We start from the raw sequence: 19,183 nt of genomic DNA on the forward strand, positions 1-19,183 counted from the left end.
CTTCCCCCGCCGAAGAGGACGACCAGAGGGCGGCAGCGGCCCGGCCCCGGGCTCGGAGCCGGGCGGGCCACGCCAACCCGAGCCGAGCCGAGCCGAGCCGAGCCGAGCCGTGCCGCCCCTCGGCGGCGGCGCTGTCCCCGCCCCGGTTGGGGCACATCCCTCCTTCCTCCCCTCCCTCCCCGCGGCGGGGCCGGCCGAGGCGCCGCGCCATGCCCGCCTTTAAACGGCAGGTGCGGGGGAGCCAGGCAGACGCGCCACCGGCGGCGGCCCGGCGGTAGCGGCTCGCTGGGGCTGGGCTGGGCTGGGCTGGGCTCGGCGGAGCGGAGCGGAGCGGAGCATGTCGGTGGCGACCGGGGGCAGCGAGGCGGCGGCGGGCGGCGGCGGCGGGGGCCGCGTCTTCTTCCAGAGCCCCCGCGGTGGCGGCGGTGGAGGTGGCGGCGGTGGAGGTGGCGGCGGCTCCTCGCGGGAGGAGGCGGTGGCGGCGGCGGCACAGGTCCAGCAGCGGCGGCACCAGCAGGGGAAGGTGACGGTGAAGTACGATCGGAAGGAGCTGCGGAAGCGGCTGGTGCTGGAGGAGTGGATCGTGGAGCAGCTGGGGCAGCTCTACGGCTGCGAGGTGCGGGGCGACCCGGGCCGGGCTCCGCTCCCGGGGGGGCTCCCCGGGGTTTGGGGGTGCCGGGGGTGGGCGGCGGGGCTTGGGGGGCTGCCGGAGCGCTGCCGGAGTCTGTGCGCTTCTGCGGGGGGCAGGCGGACGGGGGGCTGTCGGCGTTATGCAGGGGAATTAGGGCTGGTGTCTGGTGCGGCGAGGCGAGGAGCCGCCGGTGCTTCGCCTTGACAGAGCTCCATCAGCAGCGTAACCTTCTGGTCCCCGTGGTATCACCCCCGGTATTTGCTGTTGTAAAGGATCAAGGTGCTCAGTCCGCACGGAGGGTCGCGCCCGCCTTTGCCACCGGCTGATCTCACCCACCTTCGTTAAATAAAGCCAGCCGGAGCGGGGCTTGGTGGAGCCGCAGGCGAATCTGGCAGCTCCGACATCCCCGGAGCCCGCGGCTCGCCCCGCGGCTCGCCCCGCAGGGACGGGCTCGGCAGGCCCCCGGGGTGCTCGGGGAGCCCGAAGTAAGCAGGCCTCGGTAGCCAGTGTGCACGTACCCCAAATAAATGCCTAGATAAGTCCCTTTTATCTCAGAACCAGTTTATCAGCAAATCTGCCAGAAATTGACTTACCCTCATCAAAAATGCGCACGTGACGAGTTAAAGCCTCCTTAACTATTTATGTCTGTGAACTGAGGGAAGGAAGGGTATAGATGAGTTAAAAATAAGCAGCTGCTGCTCTTCGTCTTGGTGCGACTTGCCTCTGCAGCCTCCTGGTTTATTAGGCTGTGTAACCTGTAGGCTGTGAGGATTTCCTTGGGGCCAGAAGTGCTTAAATCGGTCTGCAGGAGCTGATGGACTTGTGTTCGCATGAAGCGGTAACGTGGCCAGTAGCTGGCTTGCTGCACCTATTGCCTCTGTTTGACTCACGTTGCTGTAACCCCGAGGCCTGTTTGGGCAATGTGTTGTGTGCTTTTGACATATAGGTGGAGTTGGTCTTTATGCAAAAAAACGTGTCGTACGTGGGACCAAACCAAGGTCTGAAGGAGTTACTGCTGCTCTTTACAGTATTCAAATAACTGGCTTGCTGCGTGGAAACACTTGAGGAACAAATCCTCTAGTCTTTTCCTTATCATAGGTGCCACCAGTGACTGAAACAGAAGGAGGTCTGCGTTAGAAGGGGGGCTCTCCATTGAGATGGGGACTGTATATGACTGCATAAAAGGAGCTTTCTTTGATGATTTGCTGGTGAAAACAGCAAACAGGTGAAAATGTTTTTAGCCTTGAAGGTTGAGGGCAAAATGTGTAGGTCGTCGGCTCTTTGCTGTTGTGCTGGAACTCCATCCAATGTCACACTGATGGCAGCAGTGAAAAGGTCAAGTAATTAACTTGCTATCAACATTAGGCTGAAGATGCATGTTGTGTGTAGCGAATAAAGACAATAGCAATTTAATGTAAGATGCTTTGCTTGAATCTGCCTGAATTACTTCTAGCTTTACAGATACAGCTCTCATGCTGAAACATAATCACCTAGGCAGAGTTGGTAACTTTTGCCTGTCGGCAGTTGGGGGGCAGTGTGGGGACTGCTCGCTTCAACCCCTGTGGAAGATCCACCGACTTCCTTGATGTCATGACGCTTAAGTTCTGAAACAGCCTGAAGTCTTCTGGAATGTCAGAAATAGCCATACAATTTCGAAGTCTGAAAGAGCTGGCTGGTGTTAGCCTCTTCTGAAGAGCAATGCACACCATTCCTGGGAAGAACAGAAATCAGGAAATAGAGGACGCTTGCAGTGCCATATACTGAAAGGCTGCAAAAAGACCTGGGCATCTCTTTGTGGGGCTGAGTACATGTAGTGCCTACCCACTTTTATTTTCCTTTTAAATAATGTTTTCTACTGAATTATGCCAAGATCTATCAGTAGGTGGACACCTACAGAAAGACTGCCTTTATTCAAAGCTAGACATGTATTTGTAGCCTCTCAAGTACCTGCAAGTTAAGTCAGCTATGTGCTCGTGAATATGTCTTGGCTCGGTGACAAGGTTTGAGAGACGAGGTCGGGAAGTAAGGAGACAGGTTTGCTTGTGTTCTTTTCCAAGTGAACCTTGGTTTTACCTGTACAGGTTTTAGTTTTAAAAATGAGATGCCAAACTGGGTAATGGAGCTGGGGGAATGTAGTTTAGAAAGAGCTCTTTGAGACTGGTTTTGATGCTGACCACACGTACATCATCCAAAGATCAGCTTTAGAAAGGCTGCTTCCCCATGAAGCAGGTTTTAGGGATAAAGACCAACCAGAATGGTGAAGGATTTCCGTGACAGTAAACTTCAGTGGGACCAGAGACTCTTAAGCAGGATTCATTTGGCCCCAGAATCTGTCAGGCTGACGTACTAAGGACAAGCGCTTCAGGTGAGCATCAGTCTGGCTGTTTGCTCCTGGAGCTGCTGTCATGAAAAAATGAAGTTTTATAACCTGTTCACTTTGGTTTATATGAATGCTAAATTCATAGGAGGATGCAGTCTCACATTAGTGCATTGAAAATGCAGTGCCTTAATCACAGGACTTGAACTGACTTCAGTGTTGCTCTTTACTACGTGTCTAGTTTCTAAAAATAGTTTCTCTATGGATGCTTCATGTTTTGGCCTAAACTCATTATTGGTTAAGAATTGCTACATAACACTGCACAGCACAGCTTGCATCATCACTATTAATGATTTGCAACTTGTATGTCAGAATGTAAGTGATGACAGCCTGGTTTTCCAGGTATACGATCTGCAGAGTACGCTCCTACCAAGCTTGTACAGCTTTATATATGAAAAAAGTTGCTAGATTTGACCCCAGAAACCATTCCACTTCTCAAGTACATTACTGTGCTCAGGTGTACTGCCTACCCCTGAGTGCAGCATTTGCTGTAGATGGCAGAATGCTGGTGGAATTAGAGCATGGTGGACAGATGTATGGACTTTACACAGCATTAATAAACAATGAAGGAAGATTTTGCTGTGCTATAGGTTTGTTGCTGAACATTTTTTAATGTAGAGACATGGATGGTCAAATCAAATGAGCCCTTAGATTTTGGACTCTAAAAGTTGGAGAAAACTTTTCTTCTAATATGAGCTGTTGCTGAGCATAGTTGAGATAATCAGCTATTTTATGAGAGTGTGTCTAATCATGTACGGATATCAGTGCTTGGGATATGATCTTGGTTTAGAAGCAACAGGGAAATTATGCTCAAGCTTATGCCTTCTCTGTTGCAGGGCAATATACACTTATTGTGGGATTCTGTGTTTAAAAATTCAGAACACAAGCAAAAACAACTGGAAGAGCTGCCCACAAAAGCCCCTCAAGCATTTTATTTCAGAGCACAGAGCCATGCCAGACCCAGGGTTGTGCCAAACTGAGGGTTGTTGTCACATAGGATTCTCTTCCACTTCCAGATACGTGGGGACTGCAAGGACCGGAGTGGCGTAAAGCCCTGCGCTGGGTAAGGGATTTCATGTTGGCAGGGCCAGACATTGCCGCTGTTCATTTAAAAAAAAAGGGTATTGGCTGGGAATGGGAGGGAAGGGAGCCCTTAAGTCTGTTCCTGTACAGGCTAATCTCCCTTCCCCTGGGTGCTCTGTGGATGAGCACCCTCTTTGGCTGTTCTCCTGGAGCCGCTGGGATGTGCTAACAGCAGCAGCTTGTGCCTAGCGGAGCGTCGGGGAGTCTGTCGGTCTGTAGGCACTTGAGTTTGAACTGCTTGGTGCTAGACGGGAGAAAACAAGAGGAAGGCACTTATCTAGGCTGAAGAGCTAGATCGCGACAGCAGAAACTTCCTGGCCTTCCCTCTCCCCTCCTGTCACACAAATGTTTTGGCTGCAGTCTTAGAGCTGGTGGCAGGGTGTGAAAGGTGGCGTGAGGGCAGCAGGGAAGGTGTGCTGTCTGCCTCGTGCCAGGCTTCCCGGGAAGGACGGATTGTTGCAAGAGGGGCGCTAGTCACTTAACCGTGACCTCTGAAGGAATTAGCTGCCTTGACTCTTTCCAAAGTGTATTTTCAGTACTGAATCCAGTTGCAGATGGATACAAGAGCAGTGCTGCGTATGCAGAACTACTAGATGCTGCACAGGGTACCCCAGGCAAGTTTTGTGAGTGGATGGACTCAGCTGCAACTGCTTCTTTCCCAGCCACTTGGGACTGTATTCGTACCGCCCTCCTGCACGGCATGGACCACCACCTCCAGCCCATCCTGCCAGCGGTCAGTGGCTTGGTGTGCCCGCAGGTCCTGTGTAGCTGAGGCAGTTGCCATGGCTACTGGTGATCTGTTTTGCTCCGGGTTGGGAAGAACACTGAGTACAAGGGCCAAACACTTTATTTTTATTTTCTTTTTTTCCCCCAAAACACAGCGTTGTTTCCAAAACAGCCTGCTTAGTATGCTGCTGAGGCTGCCGTTCAGTAATGTGGACCTTATGGTACGCTCAGGTACAACTTATTCTTCAGGCTACTGTGAGGTAACGTTTGAAATGTATTATTCATTTCTCGCAAAGGTGTTTGTAAGGAAATCAACTGAATAAAACAGCACGGCAACAAGCTCGCTGACTGTCTGATTCTTTGAATAGACTTCCTCTAACTTGGACAAAGACTTCACAAGTGGTAATTGTGTGTGAACTCATTGCTAAATGGATCCGAAGTGGAAAGAGACTGAGAGGGGTCTGAGAATTAGAGAATTAGAGCTGTTCTTTAAAAAGAAGCATGTCAGTACAAGTGTAATAAAGGATTTATTTCTTCAGGAAAACAAGTATGGCAATCTAGACGCATTGGAGTAAACTACTTGGAGGTTCATCAAATTGCCTGACTGTTTCTGGTTGTATTTGAGTTGTTTCATTTGGACGCTTATTACTGATGCCAGATCTCTGCAGTATGGACCGTGGAGCACTCTCTTGAGGGCGGGATGCTGCTCAACAACCAGAGCAGGTCAAAGGGTTGCTATCATCAGGGACCTCCAAAGGATAGGGGCAACACCGGAATAGCAAAGGCTTCTCAAATCACGTAGCAACCGTGGAAAGGTATTTGAAGAGTCCCAAGAGTAGAAAATAGAAAGCTCAAAATGGCCTATAAAATGCTTGCAGCTGTAAAACAACACTCGTAAAATGCATGCTGCTGCTTTCAGAGAAGGAATGGGCTTAAGTACCTGCGAGGGTGCCGAGCACCTGCTGGCAGTGAGGCCAGAGCCTTTTGTCTCTAAATGTGCAGTTTAAGCTCTGATTTGAGGTTCTGAAGACCCTAATCTAGGAGGAAATGTACCACCATTCAGCTACCTTTCTCCTTTTTAAATGCAAAATTTTTGCTACATCTCAAGGAGTCCAGGAAAACTATTTTTCAAACCACTTGAGCTTTGTATAGCCTGAATGTCATGGTTCATTGTTTGATCTGAAGTAGCAGCAATATTTTTTGACTTGTAATTTAGAAGCTTTACAACGTAAATCTTAATCTTCCACCAGCTATTCCATATCAAGCTTTGTCCTTTCCCTCTCTGTTCAAGATTGAACTGGTCTCTTTGCCGAAGGGGTAGGTGTGGTGGTTTTATGACGAAGCAAAGAAATAATTGATTGCTTACATCACCTTTCATAATTGCACTTCTTAAAAACAGTATCTTCCAACCGTGGTGGCAACAGCCTCTTATGCCTTTAGGCAAATTGCTTTACATACACTCAGTGCTTGATTATCCACGGTAACCAGGGTGGGGACTGCGGAGGGGGTGGAAGAGAACATGGAAAAACTGTGGATTTAAAAATAAAAAATAAATTGTAAACTGCTACAAATAATGCAGCGAACAAACAGCTGAAGTGGGGAGGGGGCAGATCATTTACCTACCCTTTTCTCCTGCTCAGATTCATCACAGGCTTTTGCTTTTGGACTTGAGTCTACCCTGAATGTGCCTGTACTTGCAGCACAAACTACAGCATGGATGATCTGTCCCCAGATAGCTGGGAGCTGGTTACTTTGAGCTTTGTTGCAGGACGTGGGACTCGTTGCACTGCCTCGTGCCCCTGTACTCTGGCAGGGCAGGAAGGAAGAGGGTCTCCCCCATTATTCTCACAGCTTTGCATGTTTAGAGCTGATCTAAATTGCTATAAAACCCAGTGCCTGAAACAAAAATAGCCCTGTTTAAGTGAGAAAGATTCGTCTTTCATGGCACGTCTGCCTCCTGTTAAAAGGCATAGTGAATGTTTCTAAGTAGGTGTCATATCTAAATAAAAAGATGTTCTACTTGACGTAGAACTTAACTATTGCAGTACTTATGGAATTAGGGTTGTCTGCCTTAACTAATTCTCTGTTGATCCACGCATTCTTGTAGCTCTTCCTTTAGATTAGGTGACGTCCATCCACTTGAAAAGGCACTGTACCTGTCCCCATATCCAACCAAGAAAACCCTGGGCAGTTTTGTAGTGCATGCTACTATATATAATGTGCGTGAAGCAGTTCTCTGGGATTACAGGAAATGCTTGTGAAAAAATAGGCTATCACATCTCTAACCTGATTCAGTCTGAGTTATGGTCACCTTGTCTCTTGTCACCACAGGTGATAAAGCAGCAGCAACATCAATCCATTCTTCCAGCAGCCTTGTGTCTTGCCTGCAGTATAAGAAGACTAAGTTCTCATTTTTCCCTTCTCTTTTTATTTTCCTTCCTTCTATCTAACTCCAGAAACTTCTGTTTGACAGCACAAATTGAGTAGGTTAGACATGGCCATCCATCTATGTCACTGCAACATTTGGCTGCCTGTCCTAAAACATTGGCAGTTTCTTTTGCTGCCCCCCAGCGTGACACATGGAATTATCTGAATCAAGATTTCCAGAAGTTATTAATGTTGGAGAAAAGGGGGGGGCTGGGGGGAGAGGATAAAATCTTAATTTTATGCAGTCTGTACAGCAGCAGTATGACTGTATTTCAAAGGTAGAATAAATTTAGTGCGTTAAAGATCTTCTTGGAACGAAGAACAGTTTGGGCAGAGGTGCACACTGAAACAAATCAAATCTTCTTTGAAGTGATAAGTGTTTAATTCTAGAGGCTCACATTTGAATAGCAGAACTGTTACCTTGTTTTTTTCCCCTGAAGGAGCATGGTATCTATTCTAGGAACCAGTTCAACACAGTATCTTAAACTGTTTTCAAGGAACACACGGATCACAGCCCCAGAAGGCATCTTGTATCTTTTTAATATATGTGATATTTATCAGTAGTGCAGATCTAGTAGATCTGAACCTAGAGAAAAATTATGTGTACTATAGATCTTTAATTATTAGAATGTTGATAGCTTAACTAATTCAATGTATAATATGTACGTGGAGCAAATCTAGCACAAAAGACAGCACTTTTTGAAGAGATGTAATGGCAAGTGTCTAAATGGCTAGCTTGTGCAGTGGGAGCTAGGCTACAGGTGACACGACTTTTGGATGGAGAACATTCTGAGTGCGGTGCTAACAATGGGATCACACGCTTCAGTCCCGTGTGTTGGACGTGATAAATACAAATGATGGCACAGTGAAAGCCTAATGAAAAACCTTGTATCAGACTGTCTTAATAGGATTACTTTATAGAACGCAGAATTGGGAAGGATCTCCTGGATCAGAGAGTCTGCTTTCTCATTTATAGATAAGCTCTTTGCATTTGATACCATTTTGTAACGGAGCAACTCAGTTATATGATGTTTCTTTCCAGATGATTTCGTAAGTTCATAAGTATACCTGTCAGGCACTCAGGTTTTTCTCACTTCTGTCATAAATTATAGAAGGCCATAGACAAAAGTCTTGTGCTTGCTTGGCATCTTGTCTAGATTCTCACTCAGGGGTAAAGTTTAAACAGATTGTAAATGTACTTTATCATGTCCTTACTCTGAGCATCATGAGGGTCAAGTGATGGCCACAGGAGAGGGGCAGAAGTATTGAGGCAGTGACTCTGCTGTAGACCACTTATTACCTTACAACAGAATCTGCCTCTTGACTAGATGTCTGCAGACTGCAGGAGAAATGTGCTCACTAATATTTCATAGAAATAATTTAGCAATACTTGGAAAATATGTGATGTTAACTGCTCAAGATCCTATCTTATTTCAGCACTTGAAGGATGCCTTCTTTGAAATATATATATGAATTGACTCTAGCGTGGTACAAATGATTTGTTCTACTTTAGGTGACTGATTATAACATTTTGACACATTTACTTTAAGCACAGGGAATTCCTTGAGCTTTTGTGATTGGTTGCTTTACATTTTGAAAGATAATACCCGAAACACATATTGCAATTTATGTCAGAAAAGAGCTCCAGATGTTCTGGAATGAACTCTTGGTTCTTCTTGGCTTTGTCGTGCTGCTAGTAATTGTACTGTTTTGGAGCTTTTGTCGAGCTGTGTATTTCCAGTTTCAGGTGCACTGAGGCAAACCTGCCTAGTCTTCTTTCCAAGAAAACTAACAAAACTTCCTAAGCTTGGTTTGTGGTTGAATTCCTCCTCTTAACATTCAAAACGACTCCTCTCGGAGTGCAGAAACTACTGTGGGGAGTTGTGCAGGCGGGAAGTTGCTGACTGGCTGCCAGAGACACCCCAGCCCTTACTCCAGCTGTCCCTGCAGTACGAGCTTAAACCTTTAGCTAAACACACTAGTAGCAGTTGACTTGCTTGTAGGTATCCACCTGCTATTCGCTTGTCAAGACCAACCTCTTGTGGAGGAGTTTTTCTGTAGTGTCTTGAAGTAATTCTGACCACCAAATACGCCAAGATGAGGAAGCAAGGCCAATCCTTCTCTTTGTTATCTGGAGTCTGCCTTGTCTCAGGCTGCCTGCAGTGGAGGCTTCTAGGACCACTTCTATAAAGGAAAACACCTCAAACCTCTCTCCTTTGCCTCCTTTTCAGTAGGCCTCTGAACTCTTCTTTCTGGTCATTTTCTTTAATTTCCTGCTAGATTTCCACTTGAAACGTTTTATGTCATGACTCTTTTTTTAGCTCTTACTCTGGGTTAGTAGTTTGCATGTAGCAAGTAGTAGTTTGAATGTAGCAAGTAGAAGAAGGCAGGGCCCCGTGCCAAAATACATTTTTGGGAGCTGGCAGTCAGAAGGAACAGCAGGATCACACAGTGGACCAACACAGTCTCTGGCTCCCTTCTCCTGGGGTTTGTTGTCCCGGGCGGGCTAGTCACAGCAGATTATTCCACTCCCTGGATCTGAAACAGTTTAACAAATTCATTGTAAAGATTCCTCAGGCAGTGCTCTATCTTTGGCAGTCTGGGGACTTGCCCGGGGAGCTAACCGATGTCTCTGGCCCCTGGGGAAGAGGAGTGCCGGCTTTGGTACATGTTACAACTGCTGTTGTCTCTTGATGCTGGTGGACTAGGGCCAAAATGCATCAACAGCAAGGCCCTGGCTCATCTTCTGCTCAAAATTAGTGTCTGCGGGGAGGCAGAGGGAGGTCTAGCAGCCATCACGGTGCAGAGGACACTGCTGTGCCCAGCCACCACTTGAAGGAATACGGAAAGCTCTCCACGTCTCTTGCCAACTGAATTTCTGCAACTGGATTGCGTTGCTCCTGGATTCTGTGAAATGTGAGAACACTTGTTTCGGTTCCACTCAATAAAACAGTTCCCCCCCCCCAGAAGACAGGCTTCTTGTCTACCATGTCAAATCTGGCATGACCTAATACTTCTGAGTGAAGAAATACTGGCGCTTTTTTCAGCGCCATCTGTTATTCTGACCAATATGGCCTTAACTGACTGGTCAGACAAAAATGTGGTGAGAAGACCATGACTGTGTCTGATGCTCGATGTACCCATCCAGTATATCTGATGGTGGAAGACAATTTATGCACAATTTCTCAGTGTAGAGAAAATGAGTACTGGAAACTAACAGATGGTTTCTGCAAGGCCGCTGAAGCTGGGGTGAGGAGGGCTATTTAGAGGCCTCATTATCTCACGTGCTCTTTCCTTGTGTTCTCTCAAGCGTCCTGATGGAGTAATTAATCCCTGAAGTGCCCCAAGAGGCAAACCTGCTTAATTGCACTGCTGTTTAGCCTAAATTCCCAGAGCACAAAAGACCTGGTGTTGATCCTATTTGGTTGAAATGTTTTCTTAAACTTTCTTCCTTGGGTCTTTTTCACCTTCACTCTTAAAAGAAAGCAGTCAATCAGTCAGATTTCATCTAGGATGTTCCTAGGTTGTCAGGGGTCATGCTGGGAGAGTTTGACACCACTGTGGTCTGACTGAAGGAGAAAATTGCTGATTAATCTTGGGGCTCCTCTGAAGTGCTAGGTCGGTGCCTAGGAGCCTCAGCTAGCTCTGTATGAGTTTTATTTCCTTCAGAAAGGGATACAGATCTTCACATAGGCTAGAAAGGCAGTTCCAAGCATGGAGTATGGTTCCAAGTAAAGCCCTATTAATGTTCAAATGCAAGGATGAAGTGTGGTAACCTTTGATTGTAGAAAATGCCCTGCATGTTCCCCCTGCGTTGTCTAGCTGTGGAGCTCAGAGCACATTCAAGCTTTGCTTCCATGTAGCATGGCTTTCCCTTACACGCACTTTTTGTTCCTAGATGAGAAGTCCTCTCTCCCGTTCCTCTGGTTCACCATTACCTTCTGTGTGGTGCAACAACACGGTATGGGTTTAGCTGACTTCTCTCTATTGCATTCTTCATATATGCAGTTATGTACAAATTGCAGGGGAGAAGTCAGCTGGCCTCCCATTATTCTGTAGCGGAGACAGACCTGCTACTATGGATTAGGCAGTGGTGGGGATGTCCTGTGATGGCTGTGGAGAATCATTCCACCTGTGTAATGCTCAAAGTACCACCATTTAGAAAGCTCCCGATGGCTTAACTTACTGCACCGCCCAAGGCTGACTGTGTAACAGTGATTTAGAGTACAACATGTATTTGCTAGTATCTGACTACTTCTGCCTTGTGTGAAAGTGGATGAGAACAAAAAACATGACGTCCTCCAACACTGCTTTGGAGTGTTCCGTTTAACAGAAGTGACAACCATGCATAGACTTAGCATGTCCTATTTTTATATCAAGAATACAAGGCATTTGCTTTGGAGACAGCACTTGATTTTCAACAAATGTTTCACTGAGATTGGATCCGTGTCATGGGTATGGTTAGAAAGTGCTGAATGCTTCTCTTACTCCTCTCAATGTACTTTGTGATCAATGCCTCTTCGTCACTTGGCAACTTCACACTTTAGTGGTTCCTTTAGACTTCTGTAGAGATGCACAAATTAGACAAGAATTCCTTAATCAGCATGTTATGGATATTTTTGGATAAGTTGAAGTTGTTTTGACAGTTCAGTTATGAAAACAGTAAAATACCAATGTTAGTGCTCAAGAAGCCTAAATGAAGTTTAAACCTTACCATGACTGGATGTCAGTTCCTTCTTTGTGGTTACTAATGACACTGCAGTTGCAGAATGCAAGATTCTTTATTTTCTCTGCATAATGAGCAGAGGTTTATTTATTTTTATTTTTTAAACTTATGCCTGAATGGAATTCTTGATGTACTGTGTAGTTAAAGTGAAGTTCTTTTGGGGAAAGCAAAACGGTATTTTGGCATCCTAAAATCTTATTCTTATGATCACATCTTCTCACCAATTTATTTTATTTGGTGTTGTGATAGAGAAGATAGAGAGCTACAGCTATCATAGCAGAGGTTTGACTTTTATCATCAGTTATGAGCTCCATGAGTTGTAGTTTCCAAAATTCAGAATCTTATGGCATTTGGTCTTGTATTTCTTGTGGTGCTTGTTTTCCATAATTTAGTAGCAATGGCATGAAGCCCAGGTAACTTGCTGCTCCACCTTGTGTCTTGCCCACACCTCCACCTGCTGGCTACATCCCCACTCTTACTGCCTGTGGCTCTTAGGGTAATTTACCCACTTAAATGCATACCACAAGGGCATATTTCCTGCCTTGAGAACCGCTCTAAAATTTAAGTGCATGAGATAATGGAGTGGTTGGGAACTCTTTTGGGACCTCTCGTCCTAGAAAGTGCAAAGGCTGCAGTTGTTGATAGGGCTGTGAGAAGACAGAGAATTTCTCACTTCTCCTCCACCTATTTCTCCGCTGCAGTGTCAGCAAGTTCTGTTCAGTCCTAAATGCCACATCTTTTACTAGGGGAGAGCAAATATACTCCTCTCTCCTCTAAAGCTTGCTTTTGTTCATCTGTGAAGTAGGCAGTGGAAGGATATCCACTGTCCCTGAGCCAACTGTTGGCTTATCAGGGCCGGGCAGGTAGGCACTGGAGAAGCAAAGGAGAAAATGGAAAGTTGGGTGGGCCTGGAGAGGTAAAAGTAAGGTAGAGATGGTGGGATGAATATAGCGAGTCTTTGGCGCCCTGCCTGCCTTTCTGTGTTTTGCCATGTTATTTCGTTCCCTAGTGAGTACCTTGGGTTTAGGTATGTGGGCAGAAGCTGGCTTGCTTCTGGCAGCAGCTATGGTCTGTAGAAGGTGCCAATTTGATACAAGTAATTTTTCAGTATGTTATTTTTCTTCCTGTTCCCTCAAGTTCCTGATCCACCTTGTCCCCTTCTATTTTTCTCTTCTCTATTATACTTTAAAGATGCAATGCTCAAACTGTAGGTATAAGAAGAGGGAACACCTGAAGTTAGGAACTGTAGGGACAATGAGATTGACAGTGCTTCTGTTTTAAGTTGGCTTACCTTGCTCTAGAGGTTGCTTTTGGGACAAGTGGGTACTGTAATTTTGTATTTTAGGAAAACTTTTTATGAATAAAGTTTAAAGCAATAGAAATACTGAGGAATCTGCAGTAACACTGGAAACAGATTAAGGGAGAAATACTACAATCACTATCAACAGCTGCTGGCCTTCCTACAGATAAATGAGGATATCTGTACATTTAACGCTGAAGGAGTGATGTGCCCAAATGCTTTTAAAATATTTGATTTGGGTAATTTTTTGTGCAGGGGGTCTGGGCAAGTGTCGTTAGGGACACTTGTGCAGTTGCCAACTTGCTCAAAGCTTACCACTAGCGGGTGAAATGGTCTTCTCAGACTTTTCTGGGCTGACAGATGTTCAGTGAGATAAATAATTGATGGCATTTCATGGAACAGCAAATGCAAGGTCCAAATGTCTGAGGTACACGCTGTAGTAAAAACAGAATAATAGACAGTTACGAGCTGATTTTCTGCACCCTGTGCCTCTGAGAGGAATGTTATGAGGCAAATTTTTTAATAGAAGCAATTTTCCACTCGCTGAGCCCAGCTTAACACTTGTTTAATTTTAGCACTCCAGCTATGGTACAAATAGTTAGTGTTGGAAAGTGGTGGTCTTTCAACGTTAGTCTCAAAGTGACCTGTTCACCATCATGTTACGGCATCTGCTTTTACTCCAGACTATCACCATTTTCTTATCCTTTGATTTTTTTTTTTAACCTTTATGAGGAGGCAAAACCTGAACTATACATGCAATTACTTCCGCAGTGCTGAACAGAGATGTGCTTCTGAAATGCTGCCTGTCTGGCTATGCCTTGAAAAAGCAGATTTTTTTTTCCCCTTCTGATTTTCACTGCTGCATCGTTAGGCATAAAAGCAGTGAAGCTAGAGCATGTCTGACTGTCCTCCTACACTGGCTTGTCTTTGATGGAGACTCCAACCCCAATGATTGTTTCTTTTAGCACTCATCTGAGTTTCTGCTTCTCTGCTTTGCCAGTGATCAGTTAGCAAATTGATGTCAAGAAGGTTAGATTAAAACCTAGTCTGGGGATTTCTTCCCTCAAAAGACAAGGTACACAGACAAGGCAAAGCAGGGGAAGCCATCCATGCGTTAAGGCAGGCTGGCTCGCAGAGGAGCTGAGCCCAGAGCGGCTGCCTTACAGCTGTTCTGCTGCTGCAGGAGTGGAGTCCTTGCTTGCTGTCAGGTACAGAGAAGTGAAGAGTAACAGCAAGCAGAGCGTGCGTGTGTGCGTTGTATGAGGGGAATTCATATATGCAAAGACATGCCCACTTGGCATTGTTCCAGCATAGTGTTTGAGATGCTGCTGGAAATGAGAAATAGAGTGAAAGCTGGAAGAAAAGGAGCATGAGCTCTTCTCTCCCGATTTAAAGCCTTCCCCGCTCACATCTTGTAAGGCTCAGCGTAGAGCAGCAGCGATGCTGAAGCCGACTCCTGGCCAAAGCGTGGCTCTGGAGCAGCAGTGCTGCCTAGAGGGCTGGTTGGTGACAAATGAAGGAAAACCTGTGTGCCTGTGAAGAAAGCAGAAAGGTTGACAGCAGTCCCGTGGCCTTTTCCGCAGTGCTGGCTGGGAGGTGTTTCTGGAGCCTGCCTCTGTGGCTGACTGCAAATACAGTATTCGGTGAGACATCTTGCTTTTTGCTTCCTGTGTTATGCAGTGGTCTCACAGAGCCGTGCTGCTGCTGCAGGGCTTGAGCAGCCCTGGGCCTTGTTGCAGGCTCCCACATGTGCCAGTCTCGCACCTGTACCATGCGGGCTGCCAGTACGCAGCAGGGCCCAGCAGCCCATCCTGTGCCACCGCCCCATTATGAGCACTGGGAGCACTGGGGCAGCCCCAGCACCCCGACCCCTGGGGATGGGCTAAAGCCAGGCCGGGACGTGGGCCTGCAGTGGGACCGGGCTGTGGGCAGCTGGAGCCCGGCCCTGCTGTGGCCTCGCTGGGGATGGGGCTGGCGGCCCTGGGCTGACGTGGGGTCCTGGCCTGGGTGTGGGCAGGGCTGGTGGTGTCCTCAGGGCCCTGCACTGAGGTTGGTTTGGCTTCTGGGGCTGGCTTGCCTGTGAACGTGGCATGCTTTGGGATATATTCCTATGAAAGACTTTTAGTTCTGGGTGTTTTTTAAGGCTGTTGGGGTCAAGTGTCAGAAGTTTGGCCTTGCGGGGATGTCTCTAGCTCTGGAAGAGGCTTTGATGTGCGGGTACACGATGCATTAGAAGCTGAGTTTCAAAGGTGTCCATACAGATCCAGCTGTTCTACCACAGCCAGAGCAGCCACAGCACCCCAAGGGAAAGGTGCGTGTTGCACCACTCATTTGCTTGTTATGGGAAGGCTCATTTTGGACGTGCATTTGTTCCGCCATGAAACCCATTTAAATGTCCCTTTCTGGAACAAAAATTCTTCTCTTAATTTGTATGTATTGCAGCAGCTTGGTATGCTGAAATATTCAGCTTGCACCAGGCTGACAGCACTGAGGGTGAGATAGGCAAATCCCAGGGCCTGGCAGCACAGTGTGGAGGCGAGGTGCATGGACCTGCCTGACATGGGAGCCCTGATCACAGTCCTGCAAGGGGCTGAGCGCTGGGCAGAGGTGTGAAAGAGTAAAGATGGTAAGAGCCCAAGTGCTGATTTGGATCCAGCATTCCTCCAAAAGTCAGCCATACAGCCCCCTCCTATCAGTTTGTCATGGAAGTGCAGTGACAGACAAGCACAGAAGAAGAAAGTACAGAAACGTCTGACTCCTGTTGCATCTTCCTAGTCTACAGTGTACAAACAGACCTGCAGAGATTTCTGGAAAGATTCATGTAGGTGAGGGAAAAAGAATTAAACTTGTTGGATAGTAGTTTCTTTGCAGCAGTGTAAACCAGCCTTGGCTGCTGCTGTGTTAATGGTGCCTTAAAGAAAACTATCAGCATGCTAATGGCAGCTTTGAAAACAGAAACTTTCCCTGCACCATCCCATTCATCTCCAAAGAGATGGGCATTTCCAATCCTAATGATCCATTTAACTGCCAGTATTAAACACACATCTCAAAAAAAATTATACGCAATTAAACAGGAAGAAGCCTGTTAATGTAACATCATGGCTGTGTGACTGAGGACAGTCAAGCAACTTCAAGACAGATTTTAAAACTGAGGTTAGCTTTAGTTCAGCTCTTATTCACAGTATTTTATTATTCCCAGGTAAATATTTACATTGCATTAGTTCTAAAGTGCAGTCAGTCTCAAGTGCTCAAAGGTTAATGAACAAAGCGTCAGAAATGAGGGCTAGCTAAGTATTTCATCCACGTCAGAGATGAAAATGATCACATTGTGACTTGCCCAATGTCACACGTGCTCCTTGGGAAGACGTGACTGTAAGATTGTTAGTCTTTCCCATCTAATTGGAAGATGACCTTTATTCGCTATCTGTAATTCCTCTTTCCGAAATGTGAAGCTCTGCCAGAACAAACTTAACTGTGAGTGGTAAACTTTTGCAAGCCCTGAATAGTAGTCTTGCAGTGTTTGAATGAATTTGATGTTCAGTTGGATGTTTCTTCTGCATACCAGGAAGCCTTGCACGTAAACCATACCCAGCTGCAGAGCAGGTGGACTAACCCAGGTCGCTAGGCCCAGAGCACTTGTAAACAGCGCAGATTGCAGTGTGTGCCCAGGCACTTCAGTCACATATGCCCGTTGCTAGGACTGCCGGTGTTTTATTCCCATAGCTTTCTGCTGCGGCAAGCTGAGCTGCTCCTTGTTTCCCAGTGAACTGGGGGAACTTGTTTGTCCTTGGGGCATGTTTTGAGGGGGCAGGGAGGAAGATACTGTGGGAAAGCATCAAATGACTGAAGTTGCTGTAGGGTTCTAATCAAAGAGCTGTAATCATCAAAAGGTGGAAGAGCACCAGCCCGCAAGTAAGCAGCACTGGGGGATTTGCCTGTAGTTCCAAATAGGCTGGGAGTGGAGCACCAAGGTACTTGGTGCACTTCTCATGTGGTCTGAGCTCACTGGGAGCAAGGCGTGAGCCAAAGCTGACTTGCTAAGCATTAAAAGAAGGCCAGCATAGTTTCTTATGGAAAAAAAAAAAAAAAAAAAAAAGTAATAGAAGAAAGATACCACTGCCTTGACTGCTTGGGCAATGTAAAGTTGCTTTGATGTAAAACTTAGGCTCAGCGCTCAAAACAACTCTATCACCTGAGCCAGATTGCCAGGTTGAACATGTATGTAACACAAGCCATCAAGCTGTGCTTACCAGGGGATGAGTAATTCTAAACTGCAACTTTAATTTACTCTCACTTGTTCCTCTGTGTAGGTTGAGTCTTCCTTGTAGTTTGGAAGCTGTGAACTATTATTTCTCCTCGGCTATATCTGAAGTATTTAAGGACTTACCACATGAATATTCACTATTTGAGTGTATATCCTGGACTGTCTTTAAACTATAAAAAATAGTTCCCCTTTTTTTCTATGTACGGACTTTTTTTTTTTTGTCTGTTAAGAACCACAACATGGAGAGACTCAGAAATTAACCTGCTTTCCTAACTGTTTTTGCATAAGTAGTTATATCCAGAGCTGTTTCTGAAACCACAGCAGGAAATGAGTTTTGGTCTGCCTTGAAACAGAGTGAAACTAATGTCCCAATTTTTCTAATTAAATACATAATTGTTTAATCCCTTTGGATTGGAAAATGGTGTTGCAAGTGCATGTATTTCAGTTTTGAATATTTTTGTGTTACAAATCATCTTATGTTTTGGCTTGTCTATTCAGCAGCAGATGCCAAAGGCATAATATGAAGGATCTTCAGCATTTTTAAGATGGAGTACGTATATGAGTACTCGTGGCATAGCTCACCTCCTGCTTGTGGCTGTAGGTAATGGGGTTTTTTAACAAAGGGGAACTGGATATATTTAATTTTAGCAAGTGGCAATGGATTAACTCTCAATTCCATACGAGAGTTAGAGTCCTTCCTTTTCATAAAATGCTCCTTGGGTGCTGCGTTCTGCTGTGCTGAAATGCTCAGGCAATGGCTGCTGTGCCCATTCTGTATTCAGTAGATTTTAGCCTGTGAACAATTATTATGGAAGGAAACATTGCTTATTATGAGTGTGGGATTTATTAGGGTCCTGCTTCCTGTGCTGGGCACCATGTGTGCAGAAGTGGGCACTTTGTTCCCATGTACCTTCTGCAGGCCATGAGGATGGGTTCAAGTGGGTTGCTACATCCTCAGCAGGTTTGGAAGAATTTGAGTATTAAAGGTAACTGTTTGGTAGCTTTGGGGTATAATGAGGAAATGGGGTCCTCAAAAAAACCATCTGTATGTAGCTGCTTAAGAGGCATCTCAGTATTTTCCTTTATTTTCAGAAAATAGCCATCCCTTCCCAGTCCTTTATGCTGTCTTTGGGCTGGCAGATAGGAACAGCCAGGCTGTCCAAGACCCCTGTCAGCAGCGGGTCAGATACTTCTTAGGCTGTTGCTCTGACACTGCAGTCCAGTAAATGGGGAGAGAGTGAGGTTGCTGCTATTCCTGAGAGAAGCTGCAGTGTGTAACTATGTAGGAATATCCTGAAAATGGTGAGGTGAACTTTATGTTCTGCTTTCACTGGCCATTTGGATGACCGAGCTGGTAGGGAGTGAAGTCTGGCTGGTATAATAACCCTGTGCCACCAGCACCTCTTCTGAGAGAAGCTGGAAAAGGGCTTGCTGGAGCAGAGCTTGCCTTTGGCTGCTGTGTATGTGCAGAGCCCAGCTCCCCTTCATTGGAGGAAAAAGTCTCTCCAGGAGGCTGGATTCAGGCCAGTTGCTGTACAAGAAGCTCCTCGTGCTGCTCCTGCGTTTTGGCACGCTCAGTCTTCCTGACCAGCTCTTGGAAAATTGCTAGTGTTTCTTTAGCATTGGAGCATGTCAGACTACTCATCCAA

The 19,183-nt window shown here is 46.2% G+C and overlaps 1 protein-coding gene across 1 annotated transcript in view; it reads left to right on the top strand.

The window, feature by feature from the left end:
* The first annotated feature begins 269 nt into the window (after positions 1-269).
* The window catches only part of PPP1R14C (protein phosphatase 1 regulatory inhibitor subunit 14C), a 51,456-nt gene continuing 32,542 nt past the window's right edge, over positions 270-19,183 (top strand). The window contains exon 1 of the mRNA XM_035322018.1: positions 270-616. Coding sequence (XP_035177909.1) covers positions 338-616 — 279 coding nt within the window. The 5' untranslated portion in view covers positions 270-337. The remainder of the gene's footprint in view (positions 617-19,183) is intronic.

This window comes from Oxyura jamaicensis, chromosome 3 (genome assembly GCF_011077185.1).
Source record: "Oxyura jamaicensis isolate SHBP4307 breed ruddy duck chromosome 3, BPBGC_Ojam_1.0, whole genome shotgun sequence".
Lineage (NCBI taxonomy): Eukaryota > Metazoa > Chordata > Aves > Anseriformes > Anatidae > Oxyura > Oxyura jamaicensis.